This window comes from Mugil cephalus, chromosome 9, assembly GCF_022458985.1.
Source record: "Mugil cephalus isolate CIBA_MC_2020 chromosome 9, CIBA_Mcephalus_1.1, whole genome shotgun sequence".
Taxonomy (NCBI): domain Eukaryota; kingdom Metazoa; phylum Chordata; class Actinopteri; order Mugiliformes; family Mugilidae; genus Mugil; species Mugil cephalus.
Window position 1 is genome coordinate 123713 of NC_061778.1, and position 20471 is coordinate 144183.

The 20471-nt window shown below is 47.3% G+C and overlaps 2 protein-coding genes and 1 long non-coding RNA gene across 4 annotated transcripts; 2 read left to right on the forward strand and 1 right to left on the reverse strand.

Moving 5' to 3' along the window:
* Nucleotides 1–979: 979 nt before the first annotated feature.
* Nucleotides 980–5911, forward strand: LOC125013724 (coagulation factor IX). 2 transcript variants are annotated; one of them, XM_047594614.1, is made up of 10 exons: nt 980–1214; nt 1303–1475; nt 1651–1675; nt 1755–1868; nt 2679–2813; nt 3206–3447; nt 3634–3748; nt 4117–4439; nt 4511–4661; nt 4862–5911. In XM_047594614.1, the coding sequence occupies exons 1-10, from the start codon at nt 1160–1162 to the stop codon at nt 4867–4869; spliced, it is 1341 nt and encodes a 446-aa protein (XP_047450570.1). In that variant the 5' UTR covers nt 980–1159; the 3' UTR covers nt 4870–5911. The 2 variants fall into 2 exon arrangements, with proteins under 2 accessions (XP_047450570.1, XP_047450569.1); XM_047594613.1 differs by having other exon boundaries at nt 987–1214; nt 4511–5911.
* Nucleotides 5912–7479: 1568 nt separating this feature from the next.
* On the reverse strand, nt 7480–18905 carry masp1 (MBL associated serine protease 1). The gene is made up of 13 exons (XM_047594602.1): nt 18851–18905; nt 16360–16579; nt 16057–16234; nt 15827–15958; nt 14758–14954; nt 13607–13754; nt 13376–13494; nt 12300–12378; nt 10140–10268; nt 9989–10063; nt 9668–9915; nt 9380–9568; nt 7480–8145 (listed from the first exon to the last, which is right to left on the reverse strand). Exons 1-13 carry the CDS (start codon nt 18853–18855, stop codon nt 7675–7677), a joined length of 2190 nt encoding a protein of 729 aa, XP_047450558.1. The 5' UTR covers nt 18856–18905; the 3' UTR covers nt 7480–7674.
* On the forward strand, nt 16123–20266 carry LOC125013747. The gene is made up of 3 exons (XR_007113401.1): nt 16123–16244; nt 18899–18996; nt 20027–20266. It is a non-coding gene; the product is annotated as an uncharacterized LOC125013747 (long non-coding RNA).
* Nucleotides 20267–20471: the final 205 nt, after the last annotated feature.

Here is a 20471-nt window from a genome sequence, read left to right on the forward strand (position 1 = left end):
ATCTCTGCATGATCATCCATTCATATAAGCTAGTCTGCTCTTTTCAGCTAAGTACGATTAGCACATAGCGAGTATGTACATGACGTCACAGGACGCTGACGTCTCCATGGTTACGGCCACTGAGCGGTAAAAAAGTTGAACGTGGAGTTTAGCAACATTAGTTTGAATCATAGACTTTAATTTAAAAAAAGTGGAGAATTGTGTGATTGACTGAACCAACAGATAAAGCAGATTTATATTTACCGATATATTTATATTTACAGATATATTTATATTTACAGATATATTTTACACTAACGAGGACCAATCACAGCTCTGGTTCCATTAAACACTAACGAGGACCATTATGTATTTTGAGATAAATTTTTACAGATATTTTACAGAAATCTTCCAAAGAACAGAGTGAATGTAAATGTTTCGCTGCATTAGAAGAAACGACTGGAATCCAGACACTGAAACCTGATGTGGTTCATTTAGTGTCAGATTATATTAATTTATGCTGTATTTTTTGATGAAGTCGTACCTTAGGATACGTATTGTGTGGATAACGTTACTTCTCAGTAAAGCTCTTAGCGTTAGCATCTTTTATTTAGCTACATTTATTAAAATAAACTGAAACTAACTGAAACTGAGGCTGATCCACATTAGTTCTATGGATCGTTGATAATCCACATGTTTCCAGGTTTCTCTGTATTTACTGACACATTTCACATGTCACTCAGGGGGCGTGGCCTCAGGAGGAAGTGACATCAGTGCATGACCTCTGGTTGGTAACTTCCAGACAGACAGAGTCCAGTACGAGGACACGTCCCCTTTAGAGACAAAAGACTAAATATAATGAGTCGGTACTCAGGTTCAGATCAGAATGAAACATGGTTGATTCCTGGTTCCTGGTTCCTAGTCCCTGGTTCCTGGTCCCTGGTACCGGTACCAGGTCCAGACCTGGTTCTGGGTGATAACAGAAGACGCAGCATCTGATCTGATTGGTTCAAACATGGAGAGACAGAGACGTGTCTCTTGTCCTCTGCTGCTGATGACGTCCATGAGTCAATATTTGGACTGTGGTTAACGATCTATCAGCTGGACCTCTGTCCTCAAACGTCCGTCCACACAGGACCAGAAGACAACAAGAGACGAGACAGCGCCACCGTCCTCAGCCATGTCTCCGAGTCTCTGGACTCTGCTGCTCTGCTCCACTCTCGTCCAATGTTCAGGTGAGACGGACTTGGGGACAAGTGAGACAAATTGGGGGACAAGTGGACTGACATGTGAATGGACTGAAGGTGTCTCTTGTCCTACCAGTGGTCCTGGACCATCCCAGTGCTGCTCAGATTCTGTCCTCGTCCTCCAGGAGACGTCGGTCCAACTCCCAGTTCCTGGAGGAGCTCCTCCCTGGGAACCTGGAGAGGGAATGTTACGAGGAGCGCTGCTCCCAGGAGGAGGCGGGCGAGATCTTCCAGAGCCACGAGAAGACGGTGGGACAGGGACGGGGACGGGGACGGGGACGGGGGAGGGGCTTATCAAATCATTCACTAAGAGTTTTACATGAGACAGATCCTGTGGACCAGGTTCCTGTGGACCAGGTTCCTGGATCAGAGCTGGTGTCCTGGTTTAACGTTGTCCACACTGACTCTGGGTTTGTCCCCACAGATGGAGTTCTGGTTCAGGTACACAGGTGAGTCCTTTCGCCGGACCGAGACCAGAACCGGTTTAAAGGGGTCACGATGTGTTCAAGTGTCTCCACTGTGTCGTAGATCTGAACCCCTGTGGGACCAACCCCTGTCTGAACGGAGGCCTCTGCTCCCTGGACCGAGGACACGTCACCTGTCTCTGTCCTCCCCAGTACCATGGCAACCTCTGCCAGACAGGTAAACAACAACAACACATGTAAACAACAACAACAACACAGGTAAACAACAACACAGATAAACAACAACACATGTAAACAACAACAACACATGTAAACAACAACAAATGTAAACAACAACAACAACACAGATCAACAACAACAACACATGTAAAAAAAAACAACACATGTGAACAACAACAACACAGATCAACAACAACACATGTAAACAACAACGACACAGGTAAATAACAACAACACATGTAAACAACAACAATAGTTCAACAACAACACATGTAAACAACAACAACACATGTAAACAACAACAAATGTAAACAACAACAACAACAGAGATCAACAACAACAACACATGTAAACAACAACACAGATAAACAACAACACATGTAAACAACAACAACACATGTGAACAACAACAACACAGATCAACAACAACACATGTAAACAACAACGACACAGGTAAATAACAACAACAACACATGTAAACAAAAACAACACAGATCAACAACAACACAGGTAAACAACAACACATAAACAACAACAACAGTTCAACAACGACTGATGTAAATAACAGCAACAATACAGGTAAACAACAATGACACAGGTGAACAACAACACATGTAAACAACAACACAGATCAACAACAACAACGACACAGGTAAATAACAACAACAATACAAGTAAACAACAAAAGGTCAACAACGACACATGTAAACAACAACAACAATACAAGTAAACAACAAAAGGTCAACAACGACACATGTAAACAACAACCCCTGACACAGGTAAACATGTGACTGCTTGGTGTGTGCAGAGGTGTTGGAGTGTCGCTATAGAAACGGCGGCTGCCTGCAGTACTGCAGGGACCTGGCAGGGGGCGCTGGAGTTCAGTGTGGCTGCGCTGATGGATTCAGGCTGGAGGCCGACGGGAAGAGCTGCTCCCAGAACGGTACCACGGCTTTTTAGGCTCTCAGAAGGTGGACGCATGTCTCCTCCCTGTCCTCTCCTTTGTCTGTCCCTGCTCTCGTCTCGTCTGTCTCCTGTCTCCATTCCTCTGAGAGACTCTCTCTGCGCTGCTCAACTACAAAAAATACAGTCTGGGGGTTGTTTGTTTTCTCCTCCTCTCTCCTCACGTCTCTCTGTCTCTTTTCCATCTCTGTCTTCCCCCATTTTGTCCAAGTGTATGTATGTTTTGTAAATGTATGGACGTGTCGATGGCTAATTTCACTGGTACTAGTGACATTAAAGGGTTTTGACTGACCGACTAGAACCCATGTTGCTACGGTAACCACTGTGGTGTGTTCAGGGACCTCGATTTATTGTAGGTTTCTGTCCTTCCAGTGGCGTTTCCCTGCGGCCGCCAGCAGAGGACGTGGTCGTCCCGAAGTCGCTCTGGGCTGATCAACGTCACCATGGAAACAGACGCCATGTTGGACGGAAACGTCACAGACAGCTGGTTGGAACTAAACGCTACAGAGCTGACAGTGAACGCGTCATCTGGGGGGAACCAGACAGAGGTGGGGGGGGCGATGACTCGTATCGTGGGTGGATCCCTGGAGACACAAGGAGGGAGTCCCTGGCAGGTGAGGACACCAGACCAGACCAGACCAGAGATAAAAACATTCTAAATAAAACTACACTTAGCTCAAGTAAAAGAAGAAACGATAAAGAAATAAAAAATGAAAACACCAGTTCAGAGAAACGTTGTAGAGAAGTGTTCGGTCCCAGCGTTGGACGTTGGATGCTGATGGTGGTCGTGGTTCGTCCAGGTCCTGATCCGGAGGGCTGATGGTTTCGGGTTCTGTGGGGGGACCCTGGTCTCGGACCGCTGGGTCGTCTCTGCTGCTCACTGCCTGGAGGAGACTCCAGACCACGTCACTGTAGGTGAGCAGGACCTGGTCTGTCCTCATCCTGTCTCATGTCCTCATCCTGTCTCATGTCCTGATCCTGTCTCACGTGTCTGATCCTGTCTCACGTTCTGATCCTGTCTCATGCGTCTGATCCTGTCTCAAGTTCTGATCCTGTCTCACGTTCTGATCCTGTCTCATGCATCTGATCCTGTCTCAAGTTCTGATCCTGTCTCACGTGTCTTATCCTGTCTCACGTTCTGATCCTGTCTCACGTGTCTTATCCTGTCTCACGTTCTGATCCTGTCTCACGTGTCTGATCCTGTCTCAAGTTCTGATCCTGTCTCATGCGTCTGATCCTGTCTCACGTTCTGATCCTGTCTCATGTGTCCCCTGTGTCTCTAGGGGACTATGATAAGAAGCGTCCTGATCCAGGGGAGCAGCTGATCCAGGTCCAGCAGGTCTTCGTCCATCCTCACTTCCACTCGTTCACGTTTGACAGTGACATCGCTCTGCTCTACTTGTCCAAACCTGTCCTCAGAGGTCCCACAGCGTCCCCCGCCTGTCTCCCAGACCCCCACCTGTCCCAGTACCTGCTGAAAGATAATAGCATGGGTCTGGTGACGGGATGGGGGTCCACTCGGTACCTGGGGCCGTCCTCCCGGTTCCTGAGGAAGGTCACGCTGCCAGTGGTTCGATTCCAGGACTGCACGGCCTCCACGGACCAGGTGAGCAACAGAGTCCTGGTCCTGGTCCTGGTCTGGTCTGGTCTGGTCTAACCTGCCCCCCGTGTCCTCAGGTGATCACAGACAACATGTTCTGTGCCGGGTACCTGGAGTCCAGCCTGGACGCCTGTAGGGGGGACAGCGGGGGACCGTTCGTGGTGAACTACAGAGGGACCTGGTTCCTGACCGGCGTGGTGAGCTGGGGCGAGAAATGTGCCGCCCCAGGTAAGTACGGGGTCTACACCAGACTGGGCAACTTCCTGAGCTGGATCAGAGAAACCATGTCCAGACGAGACCTGGACCCCGTGGATGAACCGACCAATGAGAACTGAGGAACTAAATAAAATAAACTTGATGCTTTTATTTTGATGCTTTTATTTTGTTATACCACAGTGATTCTCTCGAATCTTTTCTTTTGTTAACAGCCGTGTGACTTCCTGTCACCTGGATTAGAACCATCTGAACTGACCTGGACTCATCAGGTGTGAACTACAGACATAGATACGTAGACGCTGCATTGAGCAGGTTGGTCCGTTGCTGTGATATGTCAATGCGTCCACCATATTGGATGTGGCACATCAGCCCCGTAAACTAATAAAAGGAAATGACTGAACTTCATAAAGCTCCATTCTACAAAGTGCTTTAAGTTAATGCCTCTCATTCACACACACACACACATAACACACACACACACAGAAACACACACACACACACACACACACACACACACACACACACACACACACACACACACACACACACACACACACTAATGTATCTGGGAAACAAACAGGCACCAAAAACAACACATGTAACTTTTTAACATCTTTTCTGTGTTTATCCCACTAAACATTAGACGTCTGACCGACGTGCAGATCATGTCTATGTTGCCTCCGTTGGTCCACGACGTGTCGGACTAAGTCCGATGTCTGGACGTCTAACCACGACCTGATTTAGACGTTAATATACTGGTCACAATTCAGACCAGGTCTGAGTCTAAAACAGGTGCAGTTTTTTTTTTTTTTTTTTTAATTAAAACATGATTATTTAGGAATGGAAATGATGTGAGATTTAACACCATTTTATTATTTAGTTTATTTATTTATTGAGAGTTATTATTTGTTCGTTTGTTTTCATGTTTATTTTCATGTTCTCCCTCTGTATTTCTGGATTCAGGTCTGGCTAAGATTATCCGCTAGGCTAATATTAGCTCTGCACCACAGCTGTACCATAATAAATCATCCAACCAGAAGCTACTGTCACACAGGACATTTACTGAAGGGGTCAAACTATCGTATGTAATGGAATTATTGGAATTATTGATCGTATATCGTATAGAGGGTGAAATAATTGTAAAAATATGATTATCACACGATAAATATATTGTACAACCATTATTATATAATAACCAGATTCTGAAATGTGGATGTGACATGAGGGTTTTCTGAATAAAGAGCACCAACGTTTACATTTAACTGATTTTGATTAATCGTTTTTATATTCACATTGATGTTGATACACACACACACACACACATATATGTTGATGAACATTATATACACACATATCGCAGTGTATACATGTCTCTCATATATATGTCTATGCTCCCATCGCTCCACTTTGCCACATCCAAGATGGCGGCAACGTTGACGTATGATTCAGTGCTCGTATATATGTCTATAGTGTGAACCTTATCTGTCTGGTCTGGTCTGCTGTCTAGGTGTCTGTGGTCTGGTCTGGTCTGTCTGGTCTTAGCGGTCTGGTCTGGTCTGGTCTAGGCTGGTCTGGTCTAGTCTAGGCTGGTCTGGTCTGGTCTGGTCTGGTCTAGTCTAGGCTGGTCTGGTCTGGTCTGGTCTGGTCTGGTCTAGGCTGGTCTGGTCTAGGCTGGTCTGGTCTGGTCTGGTCTAGGCTGGTCTGGTCTGGTCTGGTCTGGTCTAGGCTGGTCTAGGCTGGTCTGGTCTGGTCTGGTCTAGGCTGGTCTGGTCTAGGCTGGTCTGGTCTAGTCTAGGCTGGTCTGGTCTGGTCTGGTCTGGTCTAGGCTGGTCTAGTCTAGGCTGGTCTGGTCTAGGCTGGTCTGGTCTGGTCTAGGCTGGTCTGGTCTAGGCTGGTCTAGTTGGTTCTGGTCTAGCTATGGTCTGGTTACTGGTCTGGTATTCTGTGTCTGGTCTGGTCTAGGCTGGTCTGGTCTGGTCTGGTCTGGTCTAGGCTGGTCTAGTCTAGGCTGGTCTGGTCTAGGCTGGTCTGGTCTGGTCTGGTCTAGGCTGGTCTGGTCTGGTCTGGTCTGGTCTAGGCTGGTCTAGGCTGGTCTGGTCTGGTCTGGTCTAGGCTGGTCTAGTCTAGGCTGGTCTGGTCTAGTCTAGGCTGGTCTGGTCTGGTCTGGTCTAGGCTGGTCTGGTCTGGTCTGGTCTAGGCTGGTCTGGTCTGGTCTGGTCTGGTCTGGTCTAGGCTGGTCTGGTCTGGTCTGGTCTGGTCTAGGCTGGTCTAGGCTGGTCTGGTCTGGTCTGGTCTAGGCTGGTCTAGTCTAGGCTGGTCTGGTCTAGTCTAGGCTGGTCTGGTCTGGTCTGGTCTAGGCTGGTCTGGTCTGGTCTGGTCTGGTCTAGGCTGGTCTGGTCTGGTCTGGTCTGGTCTAGGCTGGTCTGGTCTGGTCTGGTCTGGTCTAGGCTGGTCTAGTCTAGGCTGGTCTGGTCTAGTCTAGGCTGGTCTGGTCTGGTCTGGTCTAACCTGTGACTAACTGGACTGTGGCAGTGTGTAAACAGTTAATCTGAGGGACTCTCGGTCTCTTTGGTTCTTTTTTTAAAGCCCATAACTATTGTTTGTAATTGTGTGTTTACTGTGAAACCTTTGGGACTTTGTTAAACCGTGAACTTGGTTCCCAGCGAGGAAGGTTTTCCTCCCGGCTGCTCTGCAGGTTTCAGGCCAGTTTTATTAAAGTTAATGTTGTTGTTGACGCGTTATGAATAAAATTGACTTGAACTGAATCGTAACGCAGCTAGAACAAGGGCAACTTCCCCAGGAGCAACAATCAGAGGGCAACACGGTCAAGTTTGTTTCATTTATTTAATAAAATCTGTGAAGTTCAGAGGAAACTGTGTTGAATATAAATGTGTTAAAACAGATAAATAATAAGGAGAATAATAAACTAACATCACGAGGAGTGAATGAATATTTAAAGGTTAAATACACGTTAGCATGTTAGCATGTTAGCATGTACGACGTGACCCAGTGACGAGGTCAGAGGTCAGACATGTCCCACTGCATCTTGCCACCAGGGGGCAGCGTGGAGGTGTCTCTGAATCCACTCCACGTATTTGACCACGCGGGTGTAGACTCCATACACCCTCTGACTCCCACACTCTTCTGGACCCCCCCAGGACACCAGCCCAAACACCACCCACCTCCGGCTGACCTCGTCCTCCATTACAAACGCCCCTCCGCTGTCCCCCAGGCACGTGTCCTGCCCCCCCTCAAAGAAACCTGCGCAGAACATGTTGTCGGTGATGTTGTAGCGGACGGAGCGGGAGGCGTAGCTCGCCTGGCACTCGCCCTGAGGGACCACGGGCAGCTTCACGAACTGGAGGAGGTCAGAGGTCATTCCCAGGTCCCAGGAGGTGGAGGAGGAGGAGGAGGAGGAGGAGGAGGAGGAAGGGGAGGAGATCCCCCAGCCAGCAACTACACCCAGAGAGTTGGGAGGAGGCGCAGGGAGGAGGTCCTAGGACAGAGAGGTCAGAGGTCACCACTAACGTCCACTAATGTCTCCTCTCACATTTCTGTACATTTTTTTAGATCATTGTGATGCATTAGGACCAGAACCAGAACCAGAACCAGTATTTTTATGCTTATTTAAGTGTTGTTTTTATTTTTCTTGTATCATTGAGCAAAGTGACCGAGTCAAAGTCCTTGTATGTGTTCACATACTTGGCCATTAAAGCTGATTCTGATTCACTCTGACTCATTAAACCAGAACTAGAACTGAACTGACTCATTAGACGCGTTAAACTAGAAGTAGAACTAGAACTAGAACTAGAACTAGAACTAGAACTACCTTTATTTGTCCCACAGTGGGAGATTATAGTTTACAACAGCAACGAAGGGGCAGAAGAGTAACAGGAGCACAGAGCGCAGGGTAAGAAAGATGATAAAGATAAATAATCAAACAGGAACTCTTCTCTTTAGTCAAACATTTGTGTCTTTAGACTCTAGTGATGCATTCACTGCCCTCTGGACATCTTCAGGGACGTGAATAAATAAACAAGAAATACTTTCATAAATCTCTTAAACACCTTCAGACCTGCTCCACACTACCAACATTTAAACAGTTTTCAGGACGTTAACCCTTTAATTCCAGTCTGAAAATATGAAGGATTCAATGATTTTTACAGAAACAAAGCGTTTTATCCGTCTGGTGGTGGAAGACGCCACGGATCCTCTACAGTTTCCTACCGTTCTGCGTAGCACAGGTTCTTGTTCTCTTTGGTTTCTTCAGCTGAGTTCTGCTGTGGGACCGTGAGCTCTACGATGCAGACACCTTCAGTGAAGGGGACCAGGTCCAGGTCCAGGCCCAGGTCCAGGTCCAGGCCCAGGTCCAGGTCCAGGTCCAGGTCCAGTTCCAGGCCTGATCTCCGGTTTCTGGCTGGTAGGAGGACATTTGGGCGTCTCCTGTCCCTCCCGGATAAATGTCGGTGCTGTTGGTTGAGCCTCCGGGTGTAGCGGCTTGTGTGAGCCTGGTCTTACATGATGCGCCGTTGGGCAGGTGGAGGTTTGCACAGAGATGGAAGCGATTCGTAGGCGGCTCTGATGATGAAGCTGATGCTGTTTGACTCCATTTCCCAGAGTTCCCTCCAGCTGAACATTTAGTATTTGTTTCCTATTTCTATGACGGAGCCATGTGACTACCAGGGACCAGTGTTTGTGTGTGTTAGCATTAGCGTTAGCGTTGTACCCACCGGTCTGTGGGGGGGGGGGAGACAGACGGGACGGACCAGTGGGGTGAAGTCCACCCTCTGGCTCAGCCTCAGCAGAGCGATGTCGTTGTTGTAGTTGTGGGGCTGGAAGTCCGGGTGGAGGACGATCTGGTCCACAGAGCGGTTGGTGGCCAGACGTTTGTCTCTGGAGTTATGAAGACCAAGGAAGACCTGGAGGACAAAGAGACACCGTCACAGCCGATTACACCTGATCCTGGTCTAACCTTGGACCCCCATGGTTTAAAACCTTAAATCCAAGATGGCGCTGACCTTGACGTGCTCTGGGGACACGGGGACGACACTAGTGTCCCTCCTATGGGACCTGAGGACATGTGCTGCCGTAAGGACCCAGTACTCGGACAACAGGGCCCCGGAACCAAACCAGCGGTCCTCAGGGACCCGGGACATGTCCTCCACACCGAGCAGCACCTGCCAGGGGAAGAGCCCAGGGACAGCACCACGCCCCCCCACGATCCTCTTCACCTGGGGGGACAGAGACCGGGATGGACGACCACAGCCTGGAGGGGACAGGGAGACAGGTAGAGAGACAGGTAGAGAGACAGGTAGAGAGACAGAGAGGGGGACACGTACCTGGTAGACAGACAGGTAGTTTGGCTCCGCCCTCTGAGTCCACCCAGTCTCCTTTGCGTCCACATGTGTATGAACCTACAACAATAATGAGAGGTTGTCTCTATGTCTCCAATGTCCTCAGTGGACATCAGCTCAGACGACAGTGTCTTACCATTGTCCTGCTGGACCGTGTCGTCCCTGCAGACGTACTGGACCTTCGCTCCAAACAACGTGCTGTTGTCATGGTTACTAAACACCACATCAGCCATGGCAACCATCTTTGGACTCCCACAGTCCACCACTAGGACACACAGGGACAAAGACCTGAACCTGGGCCGGTATCACAACTAGACCATGGGCCTGGACCTGGACTATGGGCCTGGACCTGGACCTGGACCTGGACTATGGACCTGGACCTGGACCTGGGCCTGGACCTGGACTATGGACCTGGACCTGGACCTGGGCCTGGACCTGGACCTGGACCTGGACCTAGACCTGGACCAGTAAAACCTGCTGGAGTGACAGTCCAATCAGGGACAACTTTCATTTTTTCTTTGATCAATGAAACAGTCTCTATGTTTATCATGAGTTTATTTAACCAAACGAGCAGACACAGAGGACAAATGTCCCCCAATGAACAACCAGGTCCAGGTCCAGGTCCAGGTCCAGGTCCAGGTCCAGGTCCAGGCCTGGGTTCAGGTTCAGGTCCAGGTAGCAGGTCCAGGACCTGATAATGATCCAGGGGTTCTGAACATACACTATAAAAACTGCTGGTTTAAGAAATAAACCAACCTATAACCTATAACCCACGGGTTGATCATGGAGGGGACAGAACACATACCGGGTCATTTCGACCCGTTTAACCCAGAATCCTTAGTTGTTCATTTGACCCAAAGCAGTGAGTAAACATAGCCTTATTCAGGGGTTAAGAATAACACATACACTGGGTTATCTCATAGCATTATTACTTTTATATTTAAAAATCTAAATTACATTACTTGTTATTATAAATGATGTGTAATTTATGTTTTTGTTTGAGGTGTTTACATTGTGTAAAATCACATTCAGAACTAAAGAACAAAGAAAATATAGAATAAATAAATATAAATAAAAACCACACAAATATATTCAAGTTTAGATCAAAACAACATTTCCAAATCAAACTCTCACATACTCTTCAGACCAGGGGTTAAAAGTCATTTTAGTTAAAGAGTCACATTCAGCCCAGTTCAATCTCAGTAACACAAATATATCACAAGACATGAAAATAACAATATAATAACAACTCCGGATTCTTCTTTTGTCTCCTCCTCCGTCTTCTTCTCTTCTTTGTCCGTCCTCCTCCTCCACTCAGCGTTTTTACTTGTCATCTCTTATCCATTGTTTCTACTTAAATGATATGACAAATGTAATATGATAGCTAGCGCTAGCTAACGTGAACTGTACTGTTAATGATGCTGTGTTAAAGTTTAAAGATAAGTATGTGATCACCAGCAAGTAAAGAAAAATGATGACTACACCCTGAACCACCAAACATTAAACTGTGAAATTCAAAGAGCTGTCGTTATAGTTGGCTACAGAATGTTAGCGACTAAAACAGTAGCTACCTTAACTTTGCTAGTACACATCAAAGAATAAAAACCTTTAAACCCACTTTGAACCATGACTGTGAAGTACGAAACTAAAAATGTAAATGAAAACTCTTCAGTCTCTTTCTGTCCGGTCACTCAGATCCAGACAAAACCGGATTTCAAAAATAAATGAGCAGGAAAATGAATGAACCAGATGTTCAGCTATAAAAGAACCATTTTAAACCCACTGACCCAACGTAAAATAACCCAGCAACGTGTTTATAGGACCTCTAATAACCCAGAAATATGACCCAGCGAGAACAACCCAGAAATTTTAAGTGCGTAAAAGACGTCTATGACACAAGGGTCTGGTTCAACTGGTTTTATTATCAGTCAATGACAGGGCTCCTCTCTCTAATCTAGGCTGTGATTGGCTGGAAACTGGACAAAGGTCTTCACCTCCACCTGGAGTCTGTAGAGGAGGAGGAGGAGGAGGAGGAGGAGGAGGAGGAGGAGTTTCAGTGAGTTCTTCTGATTGTCTTCTTTCAACCAACGTTTCTTATTCATGTTTTTATTCTATATTCACTTCTACTTTTATTTTTATTTCTTTTTCTTTGTAACTGGTGTTTTTGTAGCACTGAGTTCATCCAGCAGGTGGAGCTGTCACATTTCCTCTGACCCTAGTTGATCTGATTATTTTTGAGGCTCTGGTACTGTCTGACTCTGGAACCAGGAACCAGGAACCAGGAACCTGGTCTTACTTTGACAGGGAGGAGGCCGACTGCTCCAGGACCCGTTAGCTTCACAGTTCGTCTGAAGATGGTCCAGCTGCTCACCGTCCTGAAACCAACACCGTTGAGACCATTGAGACCACGTCAAACACTTACAACAGATAAATCAAGTCCCACCAACCACCGAACATACGGGCCACCAGGGGGCAGCACACAGGAGGACGTCTGGACTCCTGGACAGCCAGGAACAGCCAGGTAACCAGGAACAATCAGGAACAACCAGGTAACCAGGAACAATCAGGAACAGCCAGGGACAACCAGGTAACCAGGGACAACCAGAAACAACCAGGGACAGTCAGGGACAACCAGGGACAACCAGGGACACGCAGGAACAACCAGGTAACCAGGGACAACCAGGAAAACCCAGGGACAGTCAGGGACGACCAGGGACAACCAGGTAACCAGGAACAATCAGGAACAGCCAGGAACAACCAGGTAACCAGGGACAACCAGGGACAACCAGGTAACCAGCAACAATCAGGAACAACCAGGTAACCAGGGACAACCAGGTAACCAGGAACAATCAGGGACAACCAGGAACAGCCAGGTAACCAGGAACAACCAGGTAACCAGGGGCAACTAGGGACAACCAGGAACAGCCAGGGACAACCAGGGGCCACCAGGAACAACCAGGAACAACCAAGAACAGCCAGGGACAACCACGTAACCAGGAAAAACCAGGAACAACCAGGTAACCAGGGACAACCAGGAACAGCCAGGTAACCAGGAACAACCAAGTAACCAGGGGCAACTAGGGACAACCAGGAACAGCCAGGGACAACCAGGGGCCACCAGGAACAACCAGGAACAACCAAGAACAGCCAGGGACAACCACGTAACCAGGAAAAACCAGGAACAACCAGGTAACCAGGGACAACCAGGAACAACCAGGGGCAACCAGGAACAACCAGGAACAACCAGGTAACCAGGGACAACCAGGAACAACCAGGAAGAACAAGGAACAACCAGGGACAACCAGGTAACCAGGTAACCAGGTAACCAGCGATAGCCAGCTGTTCAGAGGAGAAGTAATAAAACCAGCTGACCTTGAGGAGTCTGTATCCGGGCTCACAGCTGAAGACCACGTGATCTTTGAAGGAGTATTCTGATTGGATGGGAGTCATCAGGCCATGGGGCGGAGTCTCTGGCACTGGACACCGACTTCCTGTCAGGACAAAATACAAGCACTGAAGTCCAGTCAGTGAACGAACCCGAATGCTAACTGAAGTTGCTAATGCTAACTGAAGCTGCTAATGCTAAGTGAAAGCTGTGTTCACCTGTAGCCGTGTAGCTTAGCCTCCAGCCCAGATTCTCTCCAGAGTCGTCGCTGTGGAAGGAGACAGTGACGACGTTGCTGTCGACCTCAATGAGTCCTGGAGACCGACGCCCACAGAACGGGCCGAACACTCGACTTCCTGCTTCGATCTGAAGTCAAACAGGTGTGTGAGGTCATACAGGTGTGAATGTGAAGTCATACAGGTGTGAATGTGAGGTCATACAGGTGTGAATGTGAGGTCATACAGGTGTGTGAGGTCATACAGGTGTGAATGTGAGGTCATACAGGTGTGAGGTCATACAGGTGTGAGGTCATACAGGTGTGAATGTGAGGTCATACAGGTGTGAGGTCATACAGGTGTGAATGTGAAGTCATACAGGTGTGAGGTCATACAGGTGTGAGGTCATACAGGTGTGAATGTGAGGTCATACAGGTGTGAGGTCATACAGGTGTGAATGTGAGGTCATACAGGTGTGAGGTCATACAGGTGTGAATGTGAGGTCATACAGGTGTGAGGTCATACAGGTGTGAGGTCATACAGGTGTGAATGTGAGGTCATACAGGTGTGTGAGGTCATACAGGTGTGAATGTGAGGTCATACAGGTGTGTGAGGTCATACAGGTGTGAATGTGAGGTCATACAGGTGTGTGAGGTCATACAGGTGTGAATGTGAGGTCATACAGGTGTGTGAGGTCATACAGGTGTGAATGTGAGGTCATAGAGGTGTGAGGTCATACAGGTGTGAGGTCATACAGGTGTGAATGTGAGGTCATACAGGTGTGAGGTCATACAGGTGTGAATGTGAAGTCATACAGGTGTGAGGTCATACAGGTGTGAATGTGAGGTCATACAGGTGTGAGGTCATACAGGTGTGAATGTGAGGTCATACAGGTGTGTGAGGTCATACAGGTGTGAATGTGAGGTCATACAGGTGTGTGAGGTCATACAGGTGTGAATGTGAGGTCATACAGGTGTGAGGTCATACAGTTGTGAATGTGAAGTCATACAGGTGTGAGGTCATACAGGTGTGAATGTGAGGTCATACAGGTGTGAGGTCATACAGGTGTGAGGTCATACAGGTGTGAATGTGAGGTCATACAGGTGTATGAGGTCATACAGGTGTGAGGTCATACAGGTGTGTGTTTGCTCCACCTTGACGTAGTCGTACGGGCAGATGATGTCGGGGTGATCCTCCACGTCAAATTGATCGTCAAACTGGAGGCGGAGCTTGAAGCCGTCCTCCAGCTCCACGCGGTACGAACACTCGGAACTCTTCGGGTACGGAGCGGGGAAGTCGACGGTGCTCAGAACTCCGGTGCGTTCCCTGAACACACCACCACTGCACTCCACTGATTTACACAAATTTAAATAAATGTCATCACATACACAGTCTGGCCAAAAAAAATCCCAAAGACCAGAAATATCTGGTGGCACATCCTTCAGCTTAGTTTCCAGCAGTATTTTATTTAAGAAGAAGCTTCTACAGTGTCACCAGATTTATTTCATCTGATGTTAGTTGTCTCTTCCGTCCACTATCAAACACAGGCCTGAGTTCTGCTGCTGCTTCCTTTCAGTGATCGCTCATCACCATCAATCAGGAATTATTTAAACCCACCTCATTTCTTCCTGGAAGATGATGGTTATAGGCAGCTTATACATAGATATATAGACACACATGTACATTGTTCCCAGAGAATGAGGTAGTGAAATAGTGAGACCAGAGTGTGTGTGTGTGTGTGAGTGTGTGTGTGTGAGTGTGTGTGTGTGTGTGTGTGTGTGTGTGTGTGTGTGTGTGTGTGTGAGTGTGTGTGTGTGTGTGTGTGTGTGTGTTGGGGGGGGGGTTGTTGTGTGTGACTGTTTGTTCCAGATGTTTCTGTGTTTATCAGTTAAAAGGTGAAAGAAGGTTTTTGTGTTTGTGGCTCCTACAAAAAGCTGCTGAGGAGGATTTAATGAAGCTCTGGAGAGTCGGACGAGATAAGAGCTGAACCTCCTCCACAGACAAACATGCTGGGTATGTAAATATTGACCAGAGCTGGTCAGATAACAGACATGCTGACGCCTGACGCCCCCCCCCCCCCCCCCGAAGCATTTCATGTGAACCAGCCCGACTGACCCTGAACCCTGAACCCTGAACCCTGAACCCTGAACTCACACTAACTTGACGTGTCCGGTTCTTGGTCTTTTAGTCTTTTTGTGAAATGATTATTTTTGTCAGACTCACCTGTGCAGGTGTGGTTGTCCGAGTGCAGCTGGTAACCATAGCGACAGGAGCAGTAGTATCCTCCGATGTAGTTGTGGCAGAAATGATCACAGAGCAGATTCTCGTCAGTTCGCTCGCTGCACTCGTCCACGTCTGCAGAGGAGGACATCTGTTAGAGGACACGCCAGAAGACACCTGTCCCAGAGGACTACAGCTACGGGAGGCGTGTCCTCCGGGAGACGAGTCCTCACCTACAGCGCTGTAGTGAGCCATGAAGCCAGAGTAGTTCTCCTCGTTGGAGAAGTCGGAGGAGAACAGGAGGCTCAGCGAGTTCCTGGGGGACGTGAGGATCCTCTGAGCCGGGACGTCCTCCGTGTCCGTGTCCTCCGTCCCACAGAACAAGGCCAGCTCCACCCCCTCAGCCTCCACCTGGACACAGGTAACACGCACAGGAACACACACTGGTTGCCATGGAGTCTCTATTATGGGTATTATGGGATGTAGCTGTTTGTTGTCTAGGCCGGTTGCCGTGGCGATCACTGGGGGGGTCTCACCTTGACGTAGTCGTACTGACACATGTAGGACGGCTCCAGGTGGAAGTGGCTGAAATAGAGCTGGACGTGGAAACCTTCAGGAACGCTGACGTTCCAGCGACGCTCCGTTTCCCTGGGATACGACTCGGGAAAGTTTGGAGACTGCAGGCTGCCGTACATCGCCGTGGAGACTAGCGTCTCCGTGGAGGCGAGCATTGCCATGGAGACAATGATGAGGAGTCTGAGAGGACGGAGACACTGATTAAACTGGAGTTTGTTTAACACTGAAGAACATGTAGAGAAAAGTAAAAATATACAGACATTTACACAGACAGACGTTTATTCATGACGTTCATGAAATAATGATTAATAAAATGAATCACACTAGTGATGGATGGAGAGTAACAGGAGTCACACAACAACCAGACACTAACACGTCTGCTGTAAAAGGTAACAAGAATAATAAATGTGACAAAGATCAGTCATGGAGTTCTTCAGGGATCAGTTCTAGGACTGTTAGTCATCAAAACAGAGATTTATTATTTTATATCAACTCGACTAAAGAGTGAGAAGAGTCAACAGCAGAACAGAGAACCAGTTCATCTCCATCTACCCATCTATTCTTTAATAAACCAGGAACCAGGTCCTTTAATAAACCAGACACCAGGTCCTTTAATAAACCAGGAACCAGGTCCTTTAATAAACCAGAGACCAGGTCCTTTAATAAACCAGGTCCTTTAATAAACCAGAGACCAGGTCCTTCAATAAACCAAACACCAGGTCCTTCAATAAACCAGACACCAGGTCCTTCAATAAACCAAACACCAGGTCCTTCAATAAACCAGGAACCAGGTCCTTCAATAAACCAGGTCCTTTAATAAACCAGAAACCAGGTCCTTCAATAAACCAGAGACCAGGTCCTTTAATAAACCAGGTCCTTTAATAAACCAGAGACCAGGTCCTTCAATAAACCAGGAACCAGGTCCTTTAATAAACCAGAGACCAGGTCCTTCAATAAACCAGAGACCAGGTCCTTTAATAAACCAGAGACCAGGTCCTTCAATAAACCAGGAACCAGGTCCTTCAATAAACCAGAGACCAGGTCCTTCAATAAACCAGGAACCAGGTCCTTCAATAAACCAGAGACCAGGTCCTTTAATAAACCAGAGACCAGGTCCTTCAATAAACCAGAGACCAGGTCCTTTAATAAACCAGGTCCTTCAATAAACCAAACACCAGGTCCTTCAATAAACCAGAGACCAGGTCCTTTAATAAACCAGAGACCAGGTCCTTCAATAAACCAGAGACCAGGTCCTTTAATAAACCAGAGACCAGGTCCTTCAATAAACCAGAGACCAGGTCCTTTAATAAACCAGAGACCAGGTCCTTCAATAAACCAAACACCAGGTCCTTCAATAAACCAAACACCAGGTCCTTCAATAAACCAGAGACCAGGTCCTTTAATAAACCAGAGACCAGGTCCTTCAATAAACCAGAGACCAGGTCCTTTAATAAACCAGAGACCAGGTCCTTCAATAAACCAGAGACCAGGTCCTTTAATAAACCAGAGACCAGGTCCTTCAATAAACTAGGAACCAGGTCCTTTAATAAACCAGAGACCAGGTCCTTTAATAAACCAGAGACCAGGTCCTTTAATAAACCAGGTCCTTCAATAAACCAGAGACCAGGTCCTTTAATAAACCAGAGACCAGGTCCTTTAATAAACCAGGTCCTTTAATAAACCAGAGACCAGGTCCTTCAATAAACCAGGAACCAGGTCCTTTAATAAACCAGAGACCAGGTCCTTTAATAAACCAGGTCCTTCAATAAACCAGAGACCAGGTCCTTTAATAAACCAGGTCCTTTAATAAACCAGGTCCTTCAATAAACCAGAGACCAGGTCCTTCAATAAACCAGAGACCAGGTCCTTTAATAAACCAGAGACCAGGTCCTTCAATAAACTAGGAACCAGGTCCTTTAATAAACCAGACACCAGGTCCTTTAATAAACCAGACTGAATCTCAGCAGCAGAAACTAAACTGAACGTAACTAATATAAACTTATAAAATCACTTTGTCTCAGTTTAAACCTTCAGTCCGTCGGTAGCTTGTGTTTTTTTTTTTTTTTGTCCCTAGTGTTTCAGACCAACCAGGACAAGACTGCAGCTTTATAACTGGAAACATATTAGACCCCACGGATTCTACATTTCACAGCACTCAGTCCTCGTTGGAGATAAAGAAACAGATGAATCAAGGATCCAGGCGAGAAGTAGATGAAACTATTTAACACAGAGAGTTCGTTTCAGGGAGAAATGCTAAAAACAAGCCCCATGTTCTGTCCTGGTTCAGGTTTTTAACCCTAAGCCTTTTCTCAGGCTGCAGGGTGATAAAGTTCAGCCAGTGCTCAGATCAGCAGCCTGTCGGATTCTTCCAGATAAACACACAGAATATTTCTCATCTGTCGCTGGAGGTTTCATCACGTCATGAACAGCTTGAATTAAAGTCTCTCTTACCTCATGATGCAACCAAACTTCTCTTTGAATCTTTCTGACCCGCTGCAGCCGGACGGATTACGTCCCCCGTGTCTGACGTCACCATGATAGGGGCGGGGTTTCTGCCACCAGACTCCATTCAAAAAACACCCGATTTTAGACCAGACGTGAGTTCACTCATTAATTATTCAGAATCAATTCAGAACGTAACCGCTGTCAATAAGTCATCTTCATTTTTCAGGACGTGCCTCAACTGTCATCATGAACAACTTACCTGTGTGTAGAGAGGTTTTTATTTATCCATTTAGTGCTTATTGTATTGTTTTATATTCCGCAGCCCAAAATGTTGTTATGAGCTGAGAGCTTTAATAGAAAGCTGGAATAAATCTAAGCTTCAAACCCTCAGAACGAGACCTTCAGGGCAGGGGGTCTCGAGAGTCCAGGAGGGTTAGGACGTGAGGAGCTGAGTATATATATATATATATATATGTCCATTAATATTTGTTTACATATTATATTTTGTGGTTATGTACGTATGCTCACCTTTCTATGTGTATATTATCATTATTATTATTATTATTATTATTATTATTATTATATTATTATATTATATTCTATACTACTATTATATACTGTTTAGTCGCAATAACATTACCATCATATCACCACAGCAATGTGGAGGCCTGGACTCAGGCCGCGGGCCGTGAGTTTGACACATGTGACATAGCGACAGTGTGTTCCCCCCCCCCCCCCCCCCCCCAGTGTAATTGAACCCTCCGTTGCCATGGTGACCCCGTCCCTTCTGGATCATTAGCACTGATGTGAAGTTCAGCTGTTTTCTGGGAGTCGACTCTTTTACCACGACTCCCAAAGACTCAAAGAGTCAAAGAGTCAAAGAAGAGAATGACTTTTTCTTTTACATATGAATATTTTAGGCCAACACAGTAGTTACAGTTACAGTTACAGTTACAGTTACAGTTACAGGGGTCAGAAACGTCTCATTCTGTGCAGTTATTCTCTTACAGAAGCTTAAATAATTAAACTTAAACTGTGTAAATAAATGAACTAAACAGAAATAAACTCAGGAGAGAAACCGTAGAAATGTCCCGGTGCAGGTTTGCTCTTCATCCAGATGCTGCTTGGTTTGCTGGTGTTTACGTTCAGACTCACTCAGTCCTCACGTCTCATTGGCCACAGGTTGTTTCTCCTTCCTCAAACACAGAAAGAAGGAGAAACAACAGTGGATCATCTCACTCGTCCTGGATCAGTTCCTCTGATTCAAGCATCCGAGCATCAGCTCCGAGACGCATCACGAGACGAGACCCTCGTCCCCGGGTCCTGCAGCCTGAGCCGGCCTCCCTCCCTCCACCTCCTCCCTCTCTCTCTCCCTCCTCCCTCCTCCCTCCCCTCCCTCCACCTCCTCCCTCCCCTCCCTCCACCTCCTCCCTCCTCCCTCCTCCCTCCCTCCACCCTCCTCCCTCTCCCTCCCTCCCTCCCTCCTCCTCCCCTCCCTCCACCTCCTCCCTCCTCCTCCTCCCTCCTCACCTCCTCCCTCCCTCCTCCCTCCCCTCCCTCCCTCTCTCCTCCCTCCCCCCCCTCCACCCTCCTCCCTCCTCCCTCTCCTCCACCTCCACCTCCTCCC

Coding starts and splice junctions, on each gene's coding strand:
- masp1 (XM_047594602.1), bottom strand. Junction 10,269..12,299: donor TCGGCCTCCTCCCTGTCAAA/GTAAGACCAGGT, acceptor TGTGTGTCCTAG/TGGTGGACTGTGGGAGTCCA. Junction 10,064..10,139: donor CACGGTCCAGCAGGACAATG/GTAAGACACTGT, acceptor TTATTGTTGTAG/GTTCATACACATGTGGACGC.
- LOC125013724 (XM_047594613.1), top strand. CDS start 1,160: ATGTCTCCGAGTCTCTGGACTCTGCTGCTCTGCTCCACTCTCGTCCAA. Junction 1,476..1,650: donor TCCAGAGCCACGAGAAGACG/GTGGGACAGGGA, acceptor TTGTCCCCACAG/ATGGAGTTCTGGTTCAGGTA. Junction 4,440..4,510: donor GCACGGCCTCCACGGACCAG/GTGAGCAACAGA, acceptor CCGTGTCCTCAG/GTGATCACAGACAACATGTT.